The sequence below is a fragment of the Dysidea avara genome, chromosome 8 (assembly GCF_963678975.1).
Source record: "Dysidea avara chromosome 8, odDysAvar1.4, whole genome shotgun sequence".
Classification (NCBI taxonomy): domain Eukaryota; kingdom Metazoa; phylum Porifera; class Demospongiae; order Dictyoceratida; family Dysideidae; genus Dysidea; species Dysidea avara.
The window spans coordinates 31,651,470-31,674,795 of NC_089279.1; the positions used below are offsets into that span (position 1 = coordinate 31,651,470).

Below are 23,326 nucleotides of genomic sequence, written 5' to 3' on the forward strand. Positions count from 1 at the left end.
AATGAATGCTAATGTTGTGCACAGGTATACAATCAGTTCATTATTTTCAATAGTCTGTATCGTGAATTCAGCTACACAATGACACCTCTAAATTAGACGAAATTAATAGCTAGCTGTGTAGTAACTTTAGGCATGTCAGCTTAATATTGCATAAGGTGCCATTTACTACAGATATGAGATATTCAAAAAATATATGATCGCTAAATGAATGTCACAGTAAAGATAGATCTACTGTAATAGAACAATCAGTAGTATGTACCGTAGATCGGGAAATATTCGACAGTAAGAATATTTCATGGTTGCCTATATCAACGAAAATAAATTACGCGAAATATTTTCACTCTTGAATACTTTCTATTTGCGAAATATTTTTTGGAGACTGAGCCATCAAAACCAAGGTCAAAGCACTTGAGGAATGAGTGCACTGTTGGAGAAGAAAGACTAATGGCCTACCGTCAGGGTTCCAATATCTAGTCTCGTGTGGCATGCATGGCCAGTCACAGCTGGGCATCCATCACAATTTCCCATTCAGTGTACAACAGGTACCTGTATATCAACTTTTATCGTATCTTGCATGTTCATTTCTGGCACACCAGTGGAATTGTTTGCTGTACAGAAAAATTCGCTAGTAAAATATTTTCATCGCTTAGGCTGTCCATGAAAATATAACACATTGAATTTCTAAATTATCTCGAACGAAAATTTCCCGATTTATGGTATGCCTTCTTATAACATTGTCAAGCAAGATGACAGTGATCAAAAGGTGTCCCAAAGATAATTTTTTATTAAAATTATGCACTTAATTGCTTATGTCCAAAGTTTGCTTAAACATTACCAATTTGTTGTTCCCCAGAGAGCTTATCCCTAACAAAAATGAGTGATATACCCCCATAAACACCTTTGCTGTAAAAAAGGATGAATTCAAGTATCTGTAACCCAATGTAGAAACAACTCAGCTGTAGAAAAGACTTCATGAAAGTAAAAATGAATGGTAATTTAAAGAGCTGATATCTGGAGTGGCCAAAAATCAATGCTAATACAACTAGCTATAATATATATTAGTAGCAGTCAAAGTTTTAATCCATGAAAGATGAAAGAACACCTTGACTGTAAAACACATGCACCCTTGTAAAGTGTATGAAAAAGCAACTGGCAACCAAAACAGCTGATATCTGAAGTAGCCAAGAATGGATGCTATTACAATTAATTGTGATTATCAATATTTTAACATTGAACTGTTATCATTCAGCTGTGTTCTACATTCACCCTTGCTGCATTCTATTTTAATTCTGATTTGCTGGTAATTTGGCTGCCTTTTTTTGCTCTAAATGATTAAGCTACAATGACTAATTGTATCAACATTCATTCTTGGTATCAGTTGTTATGGTTGCCAATTACTTTGTTTTACAGTCAAGGTGTTCTTGCATGGATTAAAACTTTGAAATAGCTAAAAAAACATTATTAGCTAGTTGTATTAACATTAATTCTTGCATGGTCACTCCAAATATCAGCTCTTTAATTTACCGGTTATTTCTATTTTCACAAAGTCTTTATCTACAGCTGAGTTGTTTCTACATTGGGTTGGACACACTCTTTTTTTTACAGCGAAGGTGATTTTGGGAGGGGGATATACATACTTGGCATCCACTATATCCCAGTTATCATCACAAACTGTTCCCCATTGTCCATTGTAGTACACCTCCACACGACCTTCGAATTGGTTATCACCATTTGTTAGACGAACTGGGACTTCCAAAGCATTCACCATGGCTAGCAGCAAAAAGACATAGTTAAAACATATCATTTTTATAATTGGTGCTATATGTTATGTACAGAACATGAATTGAATTATGCATTAAGTTAATAAGTAAATCACTACTATAACACCATTGGTATTATAAGAGTTTGAACAGGCCCAACAGTGATTCTGTAACTCAGATACCATAAATACATTACATTTCTCTTTCAATTTGTTTTTAAACTAAACATGCGCCCACTTTACTGAAATTGTTTTGTGAGTGTGTGTGTGTGTATGATTGTATGTGTGTGTGTGTGTGTGTGTGTGTGTGTGTGTGTGTGTGTGTGTGTGTGTGTGTGTGTGTGTGTGTGTGTGTGTGTGTGTGTGTGTGTGCATGTGTGCGTGTGTCTGTCTACCTATCTATGTTTGTCCGTACACGTACCATCACAGACCAGGCCTGCATCTTCACTATGAACGCAATCATGGCTACCAAATCCATTATGAATGCAATCAAACAATTGATTCTCAAATCCTGTGCACAACAAGTTGTCCAACCAGATCTGCCCTGTTCCTTGCCCGAATTTAGCAGTTGTGTTAACTCTAACATATGGAAATCCCAGTTGACGACAGGCAATAATTCCATCATTAATACTCCAGTTGTCATCACACACAGTTCCCCATTCATCATTGTGACACACTTCAACACGACCTTCATAGATGCTAGCACCACCAACAAGACGAATATAGCCTTCAGTGCAACCTAATAAAATTTCAATATATCTTAATAGCTAACTTTCTTATAACAGACCTTTTTCAGTGCAAGCAACACCAGCATCTTCAAAATGAGAACAGCTATTGTTTCCCCAGCCAGCATGACCACACTCAGACAAGTAACGGTCTCTAGTAGTACATTGTACTTCATTCAACCAGATGGACATTAATGAGTTTCCACTTCCAAAGTAACCTTTTGTATAAGCACTGATGGCACCACCAAATCCAAGTTGCTGACACACAACACTGTGAACAATAGAATGTACAAATGGAACACGATCAGCAGTTATCAAACATGGTAACTCAGCTCTAGAAAAAGACTTCATGAAGGTAATTTTTTCGTTGTAAAATAATTTTTGTATGCAAGTACTTGTATGAAATTTCTTACACGAAATTTTTTTTGCATAAGATCAAACTACTTTAATAGAGCAGTAATTCACGTAAATCGTACGAATTACACGAAAAAGTTTATCATGAAAATAATTTGCATGAAAATAAAGCGCATTACGGTAAACAGCTGATATCTGAAACAGCCAAGAATGAATGTTGATACAATTAACAAAGTTTTAACATTGAACTTAACAATTCATCTGTGTTCTACATTTACCCTTGATGCATCCAAAATTACAAATTGGCTGACACTGTGATTTGGCCACCTTTTTTGCTCTACACTTAATGTTGAAAACGACTGTCAAATATTCAGTCAATTAGAGTTAAGTTGGGATGCAGCAAGGGTAAATGCAGAACACAGCTAAATGATTAAGGTTCAAGTTAAAACTTTGTTAATTGCAATTAACTGGATCAACATCCATCCTCAGATATCAGCTCTCTCAGTTACCAACTACTTTTACTTTCATGGGTGCACCTGTTTTACAGCCAAGGTGTTCTTGCATGGATTAAAACTTTGAAAAAGCTAATAATATATTATCAGCTAGTTGTATTAACATTGATTCTTGGTCACTCCAAATATCAGCTCTTTAAATTACCAGATATTTTTACTTTCAATAAGTATTTTTCTATAGCTGAGTTGTTTCTACATTGAGTTGGACACATTCTTTTTTTACAGTGAGGGTGATTTTGGAAGGGGGGAGGGGGGATATGCATACTTGGCATCCACTATATCCCAGTTATCATCACAAACTGTTCCCCATTGTCCATTGTAGTACACCTCCACGCGACCTTCAAATTGGTTATCACCATTTGCTAGATGAACTGGGACTTCCAAAGCATTCCCGATGGCTAGCAGCAAAAAGACATGGCACAAACACATCATTTTATAATTGGTGCTATATGTTATGTACAGAACATGAATTTAATTATGCATTAAGTTAATTAGTAAATTACTTCTATAACACCATTGGTATCATAAGAGTTTGAACAGGTCCAACAGTGATTCTGTAACTCAGATCCCATAAATACATCACATTTCTATTTCAATTTGTTTTTAAACCAAGCGTGCGCCTACTTTACTGAAATTCTTTTTTGGGTGTGTGTGTGTGTGTGGTGTGTGTGGTGTGTGTGGTGTGTGGTGTGTGTGTGTGTGTGTGTGTGTGTGTGTGTGTGTGTGCATGTGTCTGTCTGTCAGTCTACCTATCTATGTCTGTCCGTACACGTACCATCACAGACCAGGCCTGCATCTTCACTATGAAAGCAATTATGGCTACCAAATCCATTATGAACACAATCAAACAATTGATTCTCATATCCTGTGCACAACAAGTTGTCCAACCAGATCTGCCCTGTTCCTTGCCCGAATTTAGCAGTTGTGTTAACTGTAACAAATGGAAATCCCAGTTGATGACAAGCAACAATTCCATCATTGATACTCCAGCTGTCATCACACACAGTTCCCCATTCATCATTGTGACACACTTCCACACGACCTTCATAGATGCTAGCACCACCAACAAGACGAATATAGCCTTCAGTGCAACCTATTAAAATTTCAGTATATCTTAATAGCTAACTTTTCTCATAACAGACCTGTTTCATTGCAAGCAACACCAGCATCTTCAAAATGAGAACAGCTATTGTTTCCCCAGCCAGCATGACCACACTCAGACAAGTAACGGTCTCCAGTAGTACATTGTACTTCATTCAACCAAATGGGCATTGATGTGTTTCCACTACTGAAGTAGCCATTTCTGTAAGCACTGATGGCACCACCAAGTCCAAGTTGCTGACACACAGCACTGTGAACAATAGAATGCACAAATAGAACACGATCAGCAGTTATCAAACATAGTAACTCAGCTCTAGAAAAAGACTTCATGAAGGTAAAAATTAAACAGCTGATATCTGAAACAGCCAAGAATGAATGTTGATACAATTAACAAAGTTTTAACATTGAACTTAACAATTCATCTGTGTTCTACATTTACCCTTGATGCATCCAAAATTACTAATTGGCTGACACTGTGATTTGGCCACCTTTTTTGTTCTACACTTAATGTTGAAAACGACTGTCAAATATTCAGTCAATTAGAGTTGTTAAGTTGGGATGCAACAAGGGTAAATGCAGAACACAGCTGAATGATTAAGGTTCAAGTTAAGACTTTGTTGATTGCAATTAATTGGATCAACATCCATTCTCAGATATCAGCTATTTCAGTTACCAACTACTTTTACTTTCATGGGTGCACCTGTTTTACAGCCAAGGTGTTCTTGCATGGATTAAACTTTGAAAAAGCTAAAAAATAATATATTATTAGCTAGTTGTATTAACATTGATTCTTGGTCACTCCAAATATCAGCTATTTAAATTACCAGTTATTTTTACTTTCAATAAGTATTTTTCTACAGCTGAGTTGTTTCTATATTGAGTTGGACACACTCTTTTTTTACAGTGAGGGTGATTTTGGAAGGGAGGAGGGGAGATATGCATACTTGGCATCCACTATATCCCAGTTATCATCACAAACTGTTCCCCATTGTCCATTGTAGTACACATCCACGCGACCTTCAAATTGGTTATCACCATTTGTTAGACGAACTGGAACTTCCACAGCATTCACCATGGCTAGCAGCAAAAAGACATGGCACAAACACATCATTAATTTTATAAATATTTGTGTTATATTTATATTATGTACAGGCTTTGAATAAATTATATATTAATTATGCAGTTAATTACTAGACATAAGTATAGCATAACACCATTGGTAGCGCAAGAGTATAAACAGGTTGAACACTGATTCTGTAACTCAGATCCCATAAATACATGTACATTTCTATTTCAATCCATTTTTATATAGACACAAAGTAAATAAAATCAAGACACATAGTAGTGTATCGTGCGACCAGGAAGCCAGCATGCAACACCGTGAGTATATTGACACGGAGAAAGAAAACATGATTTTCAATACATAAAATGCAATAGTACTGTATAGTAAGAACAATGAAGGAGTGGACATGTCCCGTGATAAAATATCACCCAAAAACCTGCCTCGAGTTTTCCTCACAATGACATGACAGTACTGGTTGGGTAAAATCAAGCCCAAAAGTATCTTCAGATCGACCTGTTCTGTCAATGTAATTTATTTGTTGCATTGTTGCTGTGCAAATCAAGTTTATAGCTGTTCCAACTGCCTAATGCTACGTATAACATCATAAAAGGCTGAAACTTTGGCTGCCTACTCCTTTGGTACTATAGATAACAGAAAAGCAATAAAACGAAATTCGAGGAATGTGTGAAAATGGCCAGCTGGTTACAGCTGGTTACAGAAATTACTATGATAACTAGGATGAATAAAACATGCACAAAACAACAGTATCAATTATACACAACCAATAACCTTTGTTGCACCGTTAAACAGCCAATAATTACAGTATCTACCACAGTCTTTACAGCTGAGATTAGGTGAGCAATGCAAAGTAGCTAGCTATAATATCACACATTATTAACAAAATGTTTACAAGCCATGTGAACTTTTGCTTTATCTTGAAGGAGGAAATGTTTTTCAAGCTGCGATATTCACTCTCAACCTTTCTTATTACTAAATCCAAATGGTCAGTGATTGATTTTGCATGATTTAGGGATTTGATGTTTTCTCAATCCATGTATATGCATTTTTAATTTTGCATTAATTGACATGGAATTCAAGTGTTACCATAGAAATATAAGTTGTCCCCATGTCAATTAGTGAAAACTATGAACTGAAAACCAGACTAGTGAAGAACCATGAAAACTCACTAACAATTTTAAGGTTGAAGAACATCACTTGTGAGGGACTGACAAAAGGATTTGTGAATAATGTGTTTAGCTGCTAAAATATGGTTACATGGCCTAAAGCAAGAATGCCCTATTTTACAGACCCAGCAACTATTCACAGTTTGTGTTAGGCAAAGCTGAGTGCCTTGTTTAGCATCAAGGCCAAGTGCCAAGTATACTTTATTATTCTTACAGCATGAGCAAGACAATGCTTTAAATTATTTATTAAACCTTCTAGTGGATTGAAAGCCCAGCTAAAATGTGCTAGCATGCATACCAGTTTTGTGTAAACGTACATTTCAAAAACTTTTTTTGTGTGCATTTAAAGTGCACAAGTGCAAAAAAAAAAGATATTTCACATTTGAGTAGGGATCACAGAAAAAAAAAATCAATGAACAAGTGACAGTCAGGTGGGAATTAAATGTCAACTAGTATATAGCTGCATGCAGGTGTAGATGACCTCCCTTGTTTCATTGCTTTTTAAATTTATAATTTTTTCGTACATTTGTTTGCTACTTTTTTTGCAGTAACATAATTCAATACTATTGCATACCACATCAAAAGAAAGAATGGCACCAGACATGTTAATTGCATGACTGAATGTGCGCTCCAATGTCAATGCCGGACTGAAATACAAAGTTGCCATTCTGCTTTTTTCAGCTATGTTCAACCTGTTATGCAGTGCTGCAAATGAAGAACAGTATGAGAAGTGCCTCAATCTGCAGTCAATCCATGGTTGAAGGTGTGCACCTACTATTAAATTGCGAAGTGGCCATTACGTTTCAGTTCTGGTTATGTTGCACCTCTTATACAGCATTCCAAATGAAGAATAGTACAAGAAGCACCTCAGAAATCAGTCCAGTCACACTACAGCACTCTTGTCATACCCTGAGTACCACCAATCAACACCTATGCAGTAGTGGAGAAAGAGGTGGGACAGATAGGAGGACAAAGGTTGGTCCATGATGTGTGCATTGTAGCTACTGTGGGTGGCAAAAAAAGCACGTCTTGAGCCAAAGCAAAGCTTGAAATTTGGCACAGCGATATAAATCCAAATTTTACTACTCGAATCTAACAAGAGTTATAACTTGCTTAATTAATTTACTGTCATGCCTACAGTATAAACAAGCAATAACAATATGTATTTAATGGATAGTTTAGGCTAGTGTGGTTATGAATAAATTAGAATACATACCGCAGAGTATAGCTTTTAGACCAAACACAGTAAAAACTTAAAGAGACTTACTTTAGTGAACAATTAACATGCAGTTGTACACCAAAATATATATTATCCATTTGTACAGCATGGAAATGGTTTTGGTGCTGTACAATTGTATTTGTACATGATTCACAACAAAGCAACTTACGTACCATCACAGACCAAGCCTGCATCTTCACTATGGGAACAATCATGACTACCAAATCCATTATGTACACAATCAAATAATTGATTCTCAAATCCTATGCATGACAAGTTTGCCAACCAGATCTGCCCTGTTCCTTGCCCGAATTTAGCAGTTGTGTTAACTCTAACATATGGAAATCCCAGTTGATAACAAGCAACAATTCCATCATTAATATTCCAGCTGTCATCACACACAGTTCCCCATTCATCATTATGACACACTTCCACACGACCTTCATAGATGCTAGCACCACCAACAAGACGAATATAGCCTTCAGGGCAGCCTATTAAAATTTCAGTACATCTAAATAGCTAACTTTTTTCATAACAGACCTGTTTCATTGCAAGCAACACCAGCATCTTCAAAATGAGAGCAGCTATTGTTTCCCCAGCCAGCATGACCACACTCAGACAAGTAACGGTCACCAGTAGTACATTGTACTTCATTCAACCAGATGGGCATTGATGTGTTTTCACTTCCGAAGTAGCCATTTGTATAAGCATTGGTGGCACCACCAAATCCAAGTTGCTGACACACAACACTGTGAACAATAGAATGTACAAATGGAACATGATCAGCAGCACACTAGTACTCCAAAAATTACATGACACGTGGCTACTACTATGAATTAGATATGTGTATGGGTATTATTGCAATATTAGCCCTGGATTATGCAACATATCTCAATAGATTTGTATTGAGTTAAGTAATAAAAAATCTTTTGTTGTCATCATCGTTTTCTTTTGACCTGTTTAAAAGGATATAGTTCACTTTATTTCTCTACCTTGTGCTACACGTATTACACCTGTGTTTGTACTGTCCATCTAGCACTGACATTATCTAGTTCAGGATTGTCTCTACACCTCTTTTCTTTGATCAAACTTCTAATCCAGATAATAACTTTTAAAGTCATGATGTGGACACAAACCCTAATAACTTATATAAACAAGTTGTGAAAGAAAATTGCAAGTTTCCTAGGGAAAGGAATTCAAGCATTAGACTCCATGCATCATGCGGTTTATTACAATCACTTCAATGTTTGGCTTGTCACTACACAGCATTAAGAAAGTGGAATAAATGTTTGCAAAACATTGGAGCATATTTTAGTCAGTCAGATTACGGAACACCTGGAAACAAATAGTATATTCTGTAACAACCAGTATGGATTTAGAGCTAGATACTCTTGGGAATCACAACTCCTGCTAATAATTGATCATGTATTAAATTACAGGTTACAAGTCGACATCGGAATTCTGGACTTCTCAAAGGCATTTGACAAAGTTCCACATGCAAGGCTTGTGAAGAAATTAGACTATTACGGAATACGAGAAAAACACTTCAGTGGATTAAGTTTTTTCTACACGACAAATCACAGCAAGTAGTCATTGAGGGCACATACTCATCCCCATGTAAAGTCACTTCTGGAGTACCTCAGCATACAGTTTTAGGACCAACACTATTTCTACTATATATTAACAATCTAATATCAAATATTCAGAGCACTGTTTGTTTGTTTGCTGATGACTATCTTATCTATCGACCAACAAATTTTCCTAACGACCATCAGTTATTACAACAAGACTTAAATACACTAAATACTTGGGCTAAAAATGTGTCAAATGAAATTTAATGTTGACAAGTGTTGCATTGTTCAGTTATCCAAACACCACCATAAAACAACATTTCCATATCACATGTCAAACAAACCCTTCAAAGTTGTTGAACAGTATTCTTATCTTGGAATAATAATAGATCACCATCTTTCTTGGGGACCACAAGTTAACCATGTATGCAACAAGGAAACCAGACTAATCAGTTTTTTACAACGTAACTTCAAAACTGTTCACGTGTACCTAAAGAACTACAGTAAGCTATAAACAATTTATCTTACCTGTGCTGGAATATGCTGCTGCAATTTGGGACCCATACCACCTAAAGGATGTAAATAAAATAGAAATGATACAGCATAGAGGAGCTAGATTTGTCCTGAATCGACCATGGAGAAGGAATATGCGAGGCAGTATAAATGAAATGCTACATTACCAGGTTTGGATGTACATAAGGTTATGATAAAAAAGAAAAAAAGAATCCATTACAGACATGGGAATGCAAATTTAAGGCAACATAGAGCAGTAGTGAAAAGACTGCTGCTATTAGGCAGCATCAAAAGTTATCAACCATCTATTACGTACTATATGATTTAGCATCAGAAAACCAGGAAAATATTGGTGCTATCACCTGGCAATTTCAGTATTTTATGATATTGCATTTTTAATACAAATGTATTAGAAAATGAAATATTATAAAATACTGCATGAAATTGCCAGGTGCTAATACCAATATTTTCCTGTATTAGAAAATTCAATATTACAAAATACTGAAATTGCCAGGTGATAATACCAAATTATTTTCCTGATTTTCTGATTCTAACTCATATAGTAATAGATGGTTGATAACTTTTGATGTTACCTAACAGCAGCAGTCTTTTCACTGCTACACTATGGTGCCTTAAATTTGCATTCCCATATGTCTGTAATACATTTTTTTCTTTTTTATCATAACCTTATGTCCATCCAAAGTACAGACAAAGTTGGTAATGAACATCATTAGACTGGCCACCACTCCAATTACGGAGAAATGTGTAAGATTAACTCTATTATACAAGATTATCCACAACCTAACTGAAATACGTACCTAGCAGCTACTTACCAACATTATCACCTATCACCATTACAAGGTCTCATCATGAACAAAAATACCTACACTATCATACATTAATAGACAACTATAAATAATCATTTTATCCAAAAACAATACCAGAATGGAATGGACTACCACAAGACATCATCAACCAACAAACTATTGACACCTTCAAACAATTATTATACCATCACTTTTAATTTTAATGTATATTAGCATTTATATCCCAGGAAGGCTCTGCTAATTAAACAATATAATAATAATGAAACTTATGATAAAAAAATCTGTGTTGCATAGCAACATCTACAAGCAGTCACTTGCAAGATTGCATCGTGGCTTTCACCATGCATTTTAATTAATACACATAATTATAACATAGTAAACATCACATCAAATTGTTTCTGATAATTAACTTTTGACAGTTGAATAGGATAGTGACATAACCTGGAATTCAGAAAACATCTGAGATAATATAATAAATATTTTTTAGTGGCTATAAGCTCGCACATAGCACTTTATGATATCCATTGGTGTCCATCACTCTGCCTCTGGATAAACTATTATAGTTCATTTTTTCAAACAACATGTGCTTCAAGTGAACCCTCCAAACATTTTGCTGCTGCTGCTTATCTACAAGGGGGTGACACATACAGGCACATAGATCTGAGACTGTGGTCAAATTCTAAGTCACAGGTCAAGACCACCAAATTTGTTTGTAGCTATTAGTAAGTCTTCTTTTGATAAAGATTTTGACTAGTTGAACTACTATTCAAGTTTGAGAGATATACAGTACCACTCTATGTAGAATTGCCTATCATTTTTACTTCTGATTTACAAATGATTGAGACCAGAATCACTCAAGAGTTTTACCATATTCTTGTACAGGCTACAGGCCATATACCAGGGTAGGGGCAAAAACAGCTAAGAAAGGGACATAATTACTTAGCTAGTACCACTTGGGTAACTAAACATTAATCTTGTATACATTTTTTTGTGGGTTAGAAATGTTTCCACTACACTGCAGACTTTGTTGAGTCTACCAGCTAAATGGTTATGACACAACAGAACGGTGGATTCACTAGTGGTTAGGAATCTCCGGTACGGTAGGTGCCTAAGTAACTATTGACCTACCAGTATTAGTGGCTTTAGGTGTATCTCAATGTGGATATTGGCTGCAGGTTCGAGGCTACCTAGGTCCAGTCATGGATTTTTTCTCTTTTCTCCAACTTTTCAAACACACCTTAGGTATAGCTAAAGTCTTTGAGCAGGCTGTAGGACCAGGTGTCCTACAGACCTCCAGCACTTGTGCTGTAAAGCATTAATAAATAATAATAAATTAAGCCTTCTCCTTCATCTTCTACCACACAAACACTTTGAACATGAGCAGTGAGGGTCCACTCCGATGCGGGTTGGTTTGAGCAAATGTACAGCAGTTATTAGATCTCGTGATTCTATTTCTAATCCCAGGTACTTAGTATATATAATCAATTAATTACGTAATTAATTATTACTAGTGGCACCCGTGCAAAATTCGCGTGATACTAAGACAATTGTTATGTCCTATTGTGTGAATATACTTAAATTTGAACATTACTAATGATCAAGGAGTAATCACATCATTACATACCAACAAAGACATGATTACACATAGCTACTGATGTGCACACATAATTTCCTCAATTGCGTGTGGCACTAACATCTAGTTATAATGTTGGTGGCCTTAGGGAATTACTGCACATCTGTGCAGTACTCATGCAGAACACAGTTCTCATGAAAGTGGTGTATCAAGATGTGTCCCATTACAACCATGCACATACATGAAAAAGATTAGTTTTGAGCAGCAGGGATGTACTCAACTTCATTTTGACGATGATGTTGCATGAACTAACATAAAGTGTCTGAGTGTGGTATGAGGATCAGTTTATCAATAGTTGGTGCATCACCACAATGAGCTGTTCTAATTTGACTTGTTTTTGTCACATACATTTTGGTTTATATTTATGTTGTCAATTTGAGTAACTGAATTGTAGTTCCATTTCTACATCCTATCATGGTATTGTGATATTTACTTATTGCATGACAAAGTGTGTATGTAGTACAGTATTGAGTATGGGTATTCAAGTTTATCAGCTGTACTGAGCAAGGTCAACACAACCATGTGGATTTGGATTGAGAAGAGTTGTATTCTGTTGCTTTCTGAATCAAGGTGCATTACCAAGATGAATCCTTCATATGAAGAGTGGTCACTCTAGAGAGGTTGAAAATTGATCGTTGGCAGAGAGGTTGTGTGTGTGTGTTCTATTAGGGTAGACATCGCGATGTATGTTCTATTAGGGTAGTTCAATGGAGATAAAGTAATAGAGCTTCTAGAAGTTTCAGCTGTCCCTGTGGAGTTACCAAGGAGTGAAAACGTGTCTTGTGTCTCCCTGCACATTGAAGACTGCAAAAGCAACTTCATGATATTGTCCACGATTCTTAGCCTGGTAAGGTAGATGTATGTTTTATTAGAGTAGTTGAACGTAATCTTCCCTCCTGATGGTGAATCTTCCTTGTGTAGTCTGTTTGGTAACCTGATTGGAGTGATCATAGCTCTTTAAATTGCCACACCCACTACGACTGTTTCTTTCTCCCTTGCAGTGGTGTTGCTGGTAATCCTCCGTTTTAGGTCTGTCTGTAGTCCCTGACCTGCTTGTATTCGTGTCGTAGTAGCTAATACTTCATCTGGCGCACAGTGGTGTGACGTCTATCCCTGTAGTGGACAGAGCAGGGTGCAGAGTGTGTATTCCCGGCGAGTCTTCCTTCTGTAGTCTGTCAAGTAGCCTGATCATCGCTCGTAGACTTGCCACACCCCTACAAAACTCTCCTTTTATACTGGTGGGTGTGATAAAAACTAAAAAAAAAATTGCCAGATGATTGCGTACACACCAGATCACATGATTAAATCACAAAAAAGTGATTGATCCTATATTTCATTGTAATCTTTTCTATATGACGTCATCTGATTTCTATTGGCAACGAGTGTATACCGGAACGCCGTATACGCGTATCGTAAACTTATAATGGCCATTGACAGTGATATGTATCTCGCAACCAAGGTTAGCACGTAATGATAGACACGAAAACCACCTTATGACACATTGATTTGGACGGGTAGTTGGTCTAGAAGCTAATCGGGGGAAAAACCAGGGAGGAGTTTATGTTTAAAACTTTTCAGTATAGCCTCGATTTTCCATTTCTCATTCTGTCGTCCACAGGGGGAGAGAAACGTCTAGTGTAAGCTGGGAAGGGGAAGGCTGGTAACACGATAAGGATCTCTGGAAAGTTTTGGACACATTCGTGTCTTCCTTGGCTAGCTATGGTGGTTGGAAAAAAAGAATTTGAGTAAGCATTAATTCTTGCTGGCAACTGTAAGAATCTCTTTGGGTGTCCACATGAAGAGTGGTTTAAGGGCAAGGTGGGAGTAAGGAGTCAGTTTAAATATCTACTAGATGGTGATTATTTTATATAGCATAAACAATCTATGTTCTCAGCAAGAGGGCTCCAACCAAGATTAGTAAGCATACCAGATACACTATCATAAGATGAGTAGTTGTTGAATACAAATCTGGCAGACCTCCTTTGCACAGATTCCAGAGCTTGAATGTTTTTCTGCATATTTATATGGTGATCAAATGATTGATGCATAGCCAAGAATTGATCTTACCATACTTTGGCAATCTATGTGTATTCTCTTATAGTAGCACCAGGACTGAAACGCTTCTAAAATCCAGCTTTGAAATAATTCTGTGGTGTCTAAATACCCTGGATGCTGCTAAAAGAAACTGTTGATACAGAAAAGTAATGCTTTGATGTGGTTTCGTTGGATGAAGAAGAAGACAAGCAGCAGACAGGCTCCAGTGCTCGCTTGGACTTTGTCTTGGAAATTGTCATGGCTTCAGTTCTGTACTGAACCAGAACTGCAGCCTGCCCACAATCCTGATGAGTTCCATCTTTCCACCTCATATACTTATATACTCGAGAAGGGGCTTACTTGGACATTGCCATGAATGGTTTTTGGGGTAGTTGCTCTGAGAGATATTTTGTTGATGTTCATGTTTTAATCCACTTGCCCCATCTAACAGTTATTCCCCACTTTCTTCTACCTTTAAAAAGCATGAGAATATCAAACATCAAACTTACAGTCAGCAGAGAATTTGTGAGGTTGAATTGAGCATGCTTCTTTTACACCTATCATCATGTCAACAACGGGAGATTAGCTCATGAAGCCACTGTTTTCTACAAGCATCTGATTTCACTCTTATTGGCTAAATGGTGTGATGAATTTACTCCATGGTCCTGGGTTGGCTTTGGCATTGTCTTGGTTTCTCTCTGATCCGGTCAGCCATTCAATGTATTCGAGGTGCATGCTCATCTATTGGTGCTTATTCTAGGGCTCCACCACGAATAAGTGGAGTCCCGCTTGTCTGAGTAACATGCTGTCATCGTTACTCTACTTTTTACTTTCTTTTTCAGATGTCCAGCACATGCTGTTCTTTGCGCTGGAGGTGGTAGGAAAGGGCAGTCCATCAAGCCCAAGTATAAAAAAAAAACAGTTAGGAAGTCAGACAATGAGACTAAAACTCAAGTTTTGGTGATTTTTAAAATTCTATATCCGGTCTCCTGTAAGTGTTTTGTAATATTAATGTTGTATTATATATAATTATACGAACTAATACTATTCCGTAAAGGTGATTTTCATTATGTAAGATATTTCTAGGATGATTTTCAAAGGTGGAATTTTTGGCGGCATATGAAATTTTTGGGGCGATCCCTACTTAAAAGGTACTACTGTACTGTTTGACAAAGTTGAACATGCATGTATGATTATTTACTTATTGATAGGAGCACTAACTACAATGTCTGAAACATTTTGGACCACACTGTACTCTTGAAGGTGGACCTGACCATTTCATCCACATTGCTTTGTGCATTTAAGTCTTGCATGTGTTGTTCGGTGTATCTTAGTATTATAGTGTAATTTTATGCATTATTTTAAACACATCCTGTTAATGCCATACAATGACCAGGGGCGGATCCAGAGTTTGGAAAGAGGGGGGGGCACCTTGCTGAAAAACAGTTGAAGACCAAAAAAAAAAAAAAAAAAGGTCACAACAATAATAGCTAGTGATCCTTTACCAAATATATCACGTCTGTTATGTAAAATAAAATCCTATTTATAGCTTCATAGGTAAGCTACACTGCCTCATGAACATTGTGACTGCTTTATTAGAGTAACTGACTGCTCTATTAGAGTATCTCGATCTTGTATGCAATTTCTTGAAGGGGGGGGGGGGCATTTGCCCCAAATGCCCCATCCTGGATCCGCCATTGATGACTAACTATAAAGTGCATCAAAATAATGGATTCATCACCTGGAATTCCCTGGTAAATCCCCAGAGGTTGAGTCAATTATGATAGGAAGGCTACTCTTGTTAGCCCATTGAAGGCAGAAGATGGTCTTAAAGCTGGAATGGATTAACGTGCATACGAAGCTAGTTACAACAGTTTATCTAAATGAGACACAAAATAAGAACACCTGCATAAAAATGATGATGCAATTTTTGAAACAAGGCTAGCATTTCCCTGCAGTGACATAATACACAACACTTGCTAAATTATACAATGTAATCTGAGACATATGTATGCAAATTAACTGAGATCAATGCTGGTAAACATTGCATCATATCACCATCCACCAGTGCTTGCACAATGATCCTAAACAAATACTTAAACTTGATCCATATAAACAAATGCTAATCTCATGCACAGGTAAACAATCAGTTCATTGTTTTCAATAGTCTGTAACGTGAATTCAGCTACATAATGACAGCTTTAAATTAGAAAGAAATTAATATGCATAGCTAGCTGTATAGTAACTTTAGGCACCTGCTACTACATAGGGTGCTTGAACCATTTACCACAGATATGAGATATTCAAAGAATTAGATGATTGCCACAGTAAAGATAGATCTACTCTAATAGAGCAGTCAGTTTACTCTAAATAGAACAGTCAGTAGAATCTGTGCCTTTTTATAGCACTGTCAAGTAAGATGACAGTGATCAAAAGGTGTCTTTAAGATAATTTTCTATTAAAATTATGCATTTAATTGCTAATGTTCATCTAAATATTACCGATTCGTTGTTCCCTATAACTAACAAAAATGAATTATATTCCCCCTTGAACACCTTCACTGTAAAATAAGAATGCGCTCAAATGTCTGTAACCCAACATAGAAACAAGTCAGCTGTAGAAAAGGACTTCATAAAAGTAATACAATTTGAAGAGCTGATATCTGGAGCAGCTAAGAATGAATGTTAATACAACCTAGCTATAATATAATATAATATAATATTATTAGCTCCATTCAAGAACACTTTGGCTGTAAAACAGGTCAAGAACACTTTGGCTGTAAAACAGGTACACCCATGAAAGTAAAAGTAACTAGCAACTGAAACAGCTGATATCTGAAGCAGCCAAGAGTGAATGTTAATACAATTAATTGTGATTAACAATGTTTTAACATGAAACCTTTACAATTCAGTTATGTTCTAATTTTACACTTGATGCATCCTAAATATTACTATTTGGCTAGTATCGTAATTTGGCCACTTTTGTTGTTGTATACTTAATATTGAAAAAAAAAACAGCCAAATTATACCAGCCAATTAGAGTTTTAAAAGAAATTAATTATGCAGCAAGGGTGAATGTAGAAATATAGAACATAGCTGATTTGAATGATTAAGGTTCAATGATTAATTGTATCAACATTCATTCTTGGCTGCTTCAGATTTCAGCTGTTTTGGTTGCCAATTACTTTTACTTTCATGGGTGCACCTGTGTTACAGCCAAGGTATTCTTACATGGATTAAAGCTTTGAAATAGCTATAATATAACATTGATTCTTGGTCACTCCAGATATCAGCTCTTTAAGTTACCAGTTATTTTTGCTTTCACAATGTCTTTTTCTACAGCTGAGTTGCTTCTACTTTGGGTTGGACACACCCTATTTTCTACAGCGAAGGTGATTTGGGGGATATACATACTTGGCATCCACCATATCCCAGTTATCATCACAAACTGTTCCCCATTGTCCATTGTAGTACACCTCCACACGACCTTCAAATTGGTTATCACCATTTGTTAGACGAACTGGGACTTCCACAGCATTCACTATGGCTAGCAGCAAAAAGAGATGGCACAAACATATCATTTTATAATATTTGTGTTAATAAATTATGGTATGTACAGAGTATGATACATTAAAAGTACAGTATAACACCATTCATGGCATAAGGGTTCGAACAGTGATTCGGTAACTCAGATCCCATAAATACATTTACATTTCTATTTCAGTTCATATTTAGGCACAAAATTAATGTAGATAAATTTTTCATTAGTTAGCTGAATATGATGTATGATATGCATTTAAGATCAAATGGAAAAGTATGCCTTAGCTTTCATATTGTGCCAAAGTGTGGTTTATTTCCATGGTTTTTTTCTTTGTATGGAAAAACCTCTGACAAAACCCACAGAAAATTGGAACGACCACAATAATTATTAGGCACTGAGAAGTGAAAAACCTTTATTGAGAAACTAGGACATGATCAACGAGTTGGTGTACATTTCCAAGAAAATGCATGGTGTGATGAACTGACCACGATTTACTAGGTTAGACAGCATTGGAAATCACACGTAAAGGCTCCTGTTCTTCTCTGCCTTGATCACAAAACACCATCAATCAAAGGTTTGCTGACCATGGACTGTAACACCACTGATCCCACCAGGGTGCACAAACTTAGTGCAACTTAGTGCAACAACTTGATTTGTGTTTAATGCATCATTTAAACATATGGTTGATGATTTTGAAACCAGCCACATGCAAGAGTACTTTGATAACTAAGTAAGATGAGAATTTTCTGCAAGAGACCACAGAGTACTTCTCACTAAATGAATTGGAGAAGCTTGGGAAAAGACATGCATACGCTGATGAGATAATGATTAGGGATTTCAAAAGTATAGAATTTCTGTGGCTATCAATAGCAGGTAGAAAGCAGTGATGAAGATCCATTTGAAAGTTGTAACCAGCAGAATGATAGTGATGAATCTGATGATCATATGCCTGCAATGAAAAGTGAGACCAGTACCAGTGAGGAAAGTGAGATTGAAGCTGACAGTGAAGTTAAGGTGTTGACACTATTGATCTTTGTCCTGATGGATCTGATGACAGCACAGTAGATAGAAATGCCATGTCAGAAGATTTCATCACCATGACAGAGACTTTTTACCATAATGCCAGGATTTTCCAATTACGTACCAGAAGTCAAAGATATATTTCAAGAGCCCTTACCAGTAGAGAAAATACATACACAGCTGCAACATTCTTATATACATGTATATATCTATTATTGTGCAATTTCATTACACCTTGTTGTCTCTCTTGTTATAATTTTCACAGCGCCAGAATAAATTACACCAACATAGCATACAATGATTATATGCAACTGGATCTGCGAAAAGAGGTATTATATATAGCCTTTTCAAATTTCCAAGTTTGACTAAGAACCCCGCATGTGATTACCTATAGTTGTCTTGAAATCGTACCAAGCAATAGTGCTATGATAGGAGCACACCGTGACTAAATTTTAAGTTTGTAGCTACCATATTCATGGGTCAAGTTATGGGTTTTCTCTTCTTGCAGATCCGGTCACATACATGAACTGTTTATATATACAACTGTACCATATAATAGTGCTACTGTTATAATTGTTTGTTACATAGGTAGACAGTCTATAGAGGCTTCCTGTGTGAGACCTGAGTGAGCAGTTTCTGCAGTTTTTGAATTATACATTTAAGGGTATGGAAATGATGAATGCAAGGAACTTCCAGCCCTTTACTATGCTTTCTCCATCCAGTAACTCAGCAGTCAATAGTCCCATCATGTTCAATGAAGTACCACACTATACTTGATACTTCAGCGAGGCATGTTACCAACTCTATAATGATGCTAACAGCAAAAGAATCCTCAGAATTGCCATGTTTTTGAATGCAAGGAAGCATTTCACCAATCACTGGCAACCAAATTTCTTTATGGATGTGGTGGCCACAAATCCCTTTCCCAGCTGAAGCTTCACATACTCATTTTATAAGCACATGCTCTTAAAAAGTGTAGTAAATCTCAATAATGTTCCTCCAAAAATTATAGGAGCATGTGCCAAGTCTTTGGTAAAACTAATAAGATGTTTGATTTTAATATTAAATTTTTGCATTGTGGATATGATACTTAAGTTACAGTATTACAGTAATATGGTATAGTATAGCTATAATAATTGGTAACCATACAAATAAGAACTATTGGTTTTAATAGCTAACTATGCCCTGCAGCTTAGGCTACTTATATAGCTGTAGGAAATCTAAGGGGAAAATTGCAATGATTGCAAATTCTTGGAAATTGACAAAAAGTTTATAGTTAGGTCCGCAACATGAATTTCAACCTTTGAGAATCAACTACCAAACCACCCACAAATGCTAGACTAGAAACTAAATCAGATTGGAACTATTTTTCATAAACACCTTGTTGCACAAATTGGTCTATATGTTTACAAATCACATGAATTGTTGCTATACGGTATCTTGAAGGAAATGTCTTTTCAAGCTGTGATACTCACTCTCAACCTTTCTTACTAACTTTATTCTAAATCCAAATGGTCAGTGGCTGCATTGTCAGGAGAAATTTCCAGCCACAGCATTGTGAAAATGAAATTTTAGAGTTGAAAAAATTTTAATATCGATGGAGCATGCAGCAGTGATGCCGAAATAGGTCAAATGGGTTTAACTGCTACCACACCAAATATCACCAAATTTCAAAATTGATTGCCATCTGGCTATCAACAGCATTCAAAAATTCATCAAAGATGCTGATCTAATCAATGTATAGCAACTTTTACAAGCTTAACGTGCTAATTTGCTTCTAAAAAGCCTTGCTGGATCCATGGTTAGTTACCTTCATCCATTGGCCTGGTATGGCAGCTCCCCTTGCAACTCAAAATCCACAAAAACGTTAATCTCGACCAATTTTCATCATATATAAGAAACTTTGCACATGAAATGTGATGCTTTGCCTCCCTGAACTCTAGCTGTATCCACGGTTACCTACATTCATCCACAGGCTGGCCCTGGCAGCTCTGTTTGCAAGGTCAAAGTCCATCGAATATACCAATCATGCCAATTTCACCAGGTATAGGAACTTATATATACAAGTCAAATGTGCTGTTCTATCTCTCAAAATTCTTTCTTAAGCCATCAATTGCCTCCATCCCTATAGAGCTGGTCTGTAGCTGCATGGCATAGTTTCTTCAGTCTCTTGGCAATGTCAGAGCATGCAACCAAAATACCACTTACTGTGTATTTTGTTACATAGAACTCATTAATTCCATGAAAGCATCATAAATAAAACCTATAGAAACCAATAATTTAGAGCCCCAAATGGAGTTAGCATTCTCCTCAACATTGCACTTCATATGAATGGAAATATCAGTTGTGGTTTTCAGTAGTCATTAAACATGATCCACCTATGCAAGTGAGATAAGTGAATGCACGTATGGTAAGGTAATTGGGTTTGCCACACATACTACTATCCTTTTGAAATCCCAGTAAAGATTGAGAGATACTGTAGCTATATAGCTACTCTAATAGAACAATCATTTATTGTACAAACTAGCCAGGTATGGACAGAAAAGTTCTAATGTGTGTGTGTTTGTGTGTGTATGCGCACGTTAGTATAGTTTTCTTGTGTTGTTTATATAAGCTCTAATTTGCTGACTTGGATGTAGCTAATGAATTACTAATGAATCAAAAACTAGTGGCCCACAATCTACTGTTAGCTATGTCTGCAATGGTGTTAGCTATGTCAAATTAGATACTTGGTTGCCCAATTACAGTTGAGCTGCTTTGAATGTTTAGCTAGCTGCTTGATGACATTGTTTTAGCAGAATATTTTGATTTTCAGAGTACTTGATTAAGATGATTTCGATAATTATTTCTAATTGCATAGGAAATCTTTAATCTACGCTCTTCGTCTTGCATGATGTTTCAAAATTGTAACACCTCACCAGCTCTGCAATTGATAGCTCAGTATAGCTAGCTATATAGTTAACTAAAGGCATGAACTGGTCTACCATTTACAATGATTTCACACAACATGCCTGACCATCTGATGAGCATGTCACTACATTATTATTTGTATTGGCAATTAACAGATATTTAGGCAAGTGTATTATATGATTTTGAAAAAAACAAATCTGGTAGTTAAAGCTACATTCCAAACTATGGCTTAAGGCAAGGCCAAGTACTATTAATATTGAGACCAATAGAATAAGCACTTTTAAAGCGTATGTTTCATTCTACTGAGGGTGAGTGCTTTATTAGAATAAATTACTGTGCTATTTAGTGTATATATCTCAATCTCAATCTGTACAAGGATATGTGGGGCAGGCCCATCTTCCTCATCACACACGTGTTTATCTCATGGAAAAGGTTCAACATAGTTGGATCATGTTTGATGAATGCAAATGATTACCAAAAACCACCATTGATATTTTCATTCATGTGAAGCGCTATGTTTAGAACAATGCTAACTCCACCTGGGGTTCTAAATTATTTCTATAAGTTTTATTTGTGATTCTTTCATGGAATTAACAAATTCTATGTAACAAAATACACAGCAAGTGGTATTTTGGTTACGTCTTCTGACATTGCCAAGAGACTGAACTACGCCATGCACAGCAGCCTTATAGGGATGAAGATGATTGATAGCTCCAGAAAGAATTTTGAGAGGCAGAGCAGAGCATTTGACTTGTATAAGTTCCTATACCTGGAAAAATTGGCAAGATTGGTATTTCTGATGGACTTTGACCGAGCTGCTAGACTGGTTAGCCTGTGGATGAATGTAGGTAACTGTGGGTACAGCAAGAGTTCAAATAGGCAGAGTATCACATTTCACATGCAAAGTTTGTTATGCATAGTCGAAATTGGCATTTTTGTGGATTTTGAGCTTGAAAGGAGAGCTGCCAGACCAGATCTATGGATAAAGACGACTAACCATGGGTCTAGCAAGGCTTTTTAGAAGCAAACTATGTAGCACATTAGGCTTGTAAAAGTTGATAATATCAGCATTTTTAAGTGCTGTTGAGTTCATCTAGATAGCAAACAATTTTCAAATTCAATGAATTTGGTGTGGTAGCATATACTTTGGCATCGCTGCTGTATGTGCTAGCAGCATCAAAACTTTTTTTGAGGCTGAAATTTTAGTTTCACAATTCTGTGAATGGAAATCTCTCCCAACAATACAGCAACTGACCACTTGGATTTAGAGTCCAGTTAGTAAGAAATGTTGAGAGTGAGTATTTCAGCTTCAAAAACATTTTCTTCAAGATATAGCATATGATGGCTGCTAACTGCCGAAA

General features: G+C 36.4%; 1 protein-coding gene across 1 annotated transcript in view; it reads right to left on the reverse strand.

Annotated features, from left to right (window-relative positions):
- LOC136263199 (deleted in malignant brain tumors 1 protein-like) overlaps window positions 1–23,326 on the reverse strand; it is a 57,994-nt gene that overhangs the window by 25,836 nt on the left and 8,832 nt on the right. Inside the window, exons 2-11 of the mRNA XM_066057703.1 lie at window positions 17,909–18,041; window positions 8,458–8,666; window positions 8,091–8,408; window positions 5,396–5,528; window positions 4,493–4,701; window positions 4,126–4,443; window positions 3,616–3,748; window positions 2,547–2,755; window positions 2,181–2,498; window positions 1,638–1,770 (exon numbers count right to left, since the gene is read on the reverse strand). Of these exons, the coding sequence (XP_065913775.1) occupies window positions 1,638–1,770; window positions 2,181–2,498; window positions 2,547–2,755; window positions 3,616–3,748; window positions 4,126–4,443; window positions 4,493–4,701; window positions 5,396–5,528; window positions 8,091–8,408; window positions 8,458–8,666; window positions 17,909–18,041 (2,113 nt within the window). The remainder of the gene's footprint in view (window positions 1–1,637; window positions 1,771–2,180; window positions 2,499–2,546; window positions 2,756–3,615; window positions 3,749–4,125; window positions 4,444–4,492; window positions 4,702–5,395; window positions 5,529–8,090; window positions 8,409–8,457; window positions 8,667–17,908; window positions 18,042–23,326) is intronic.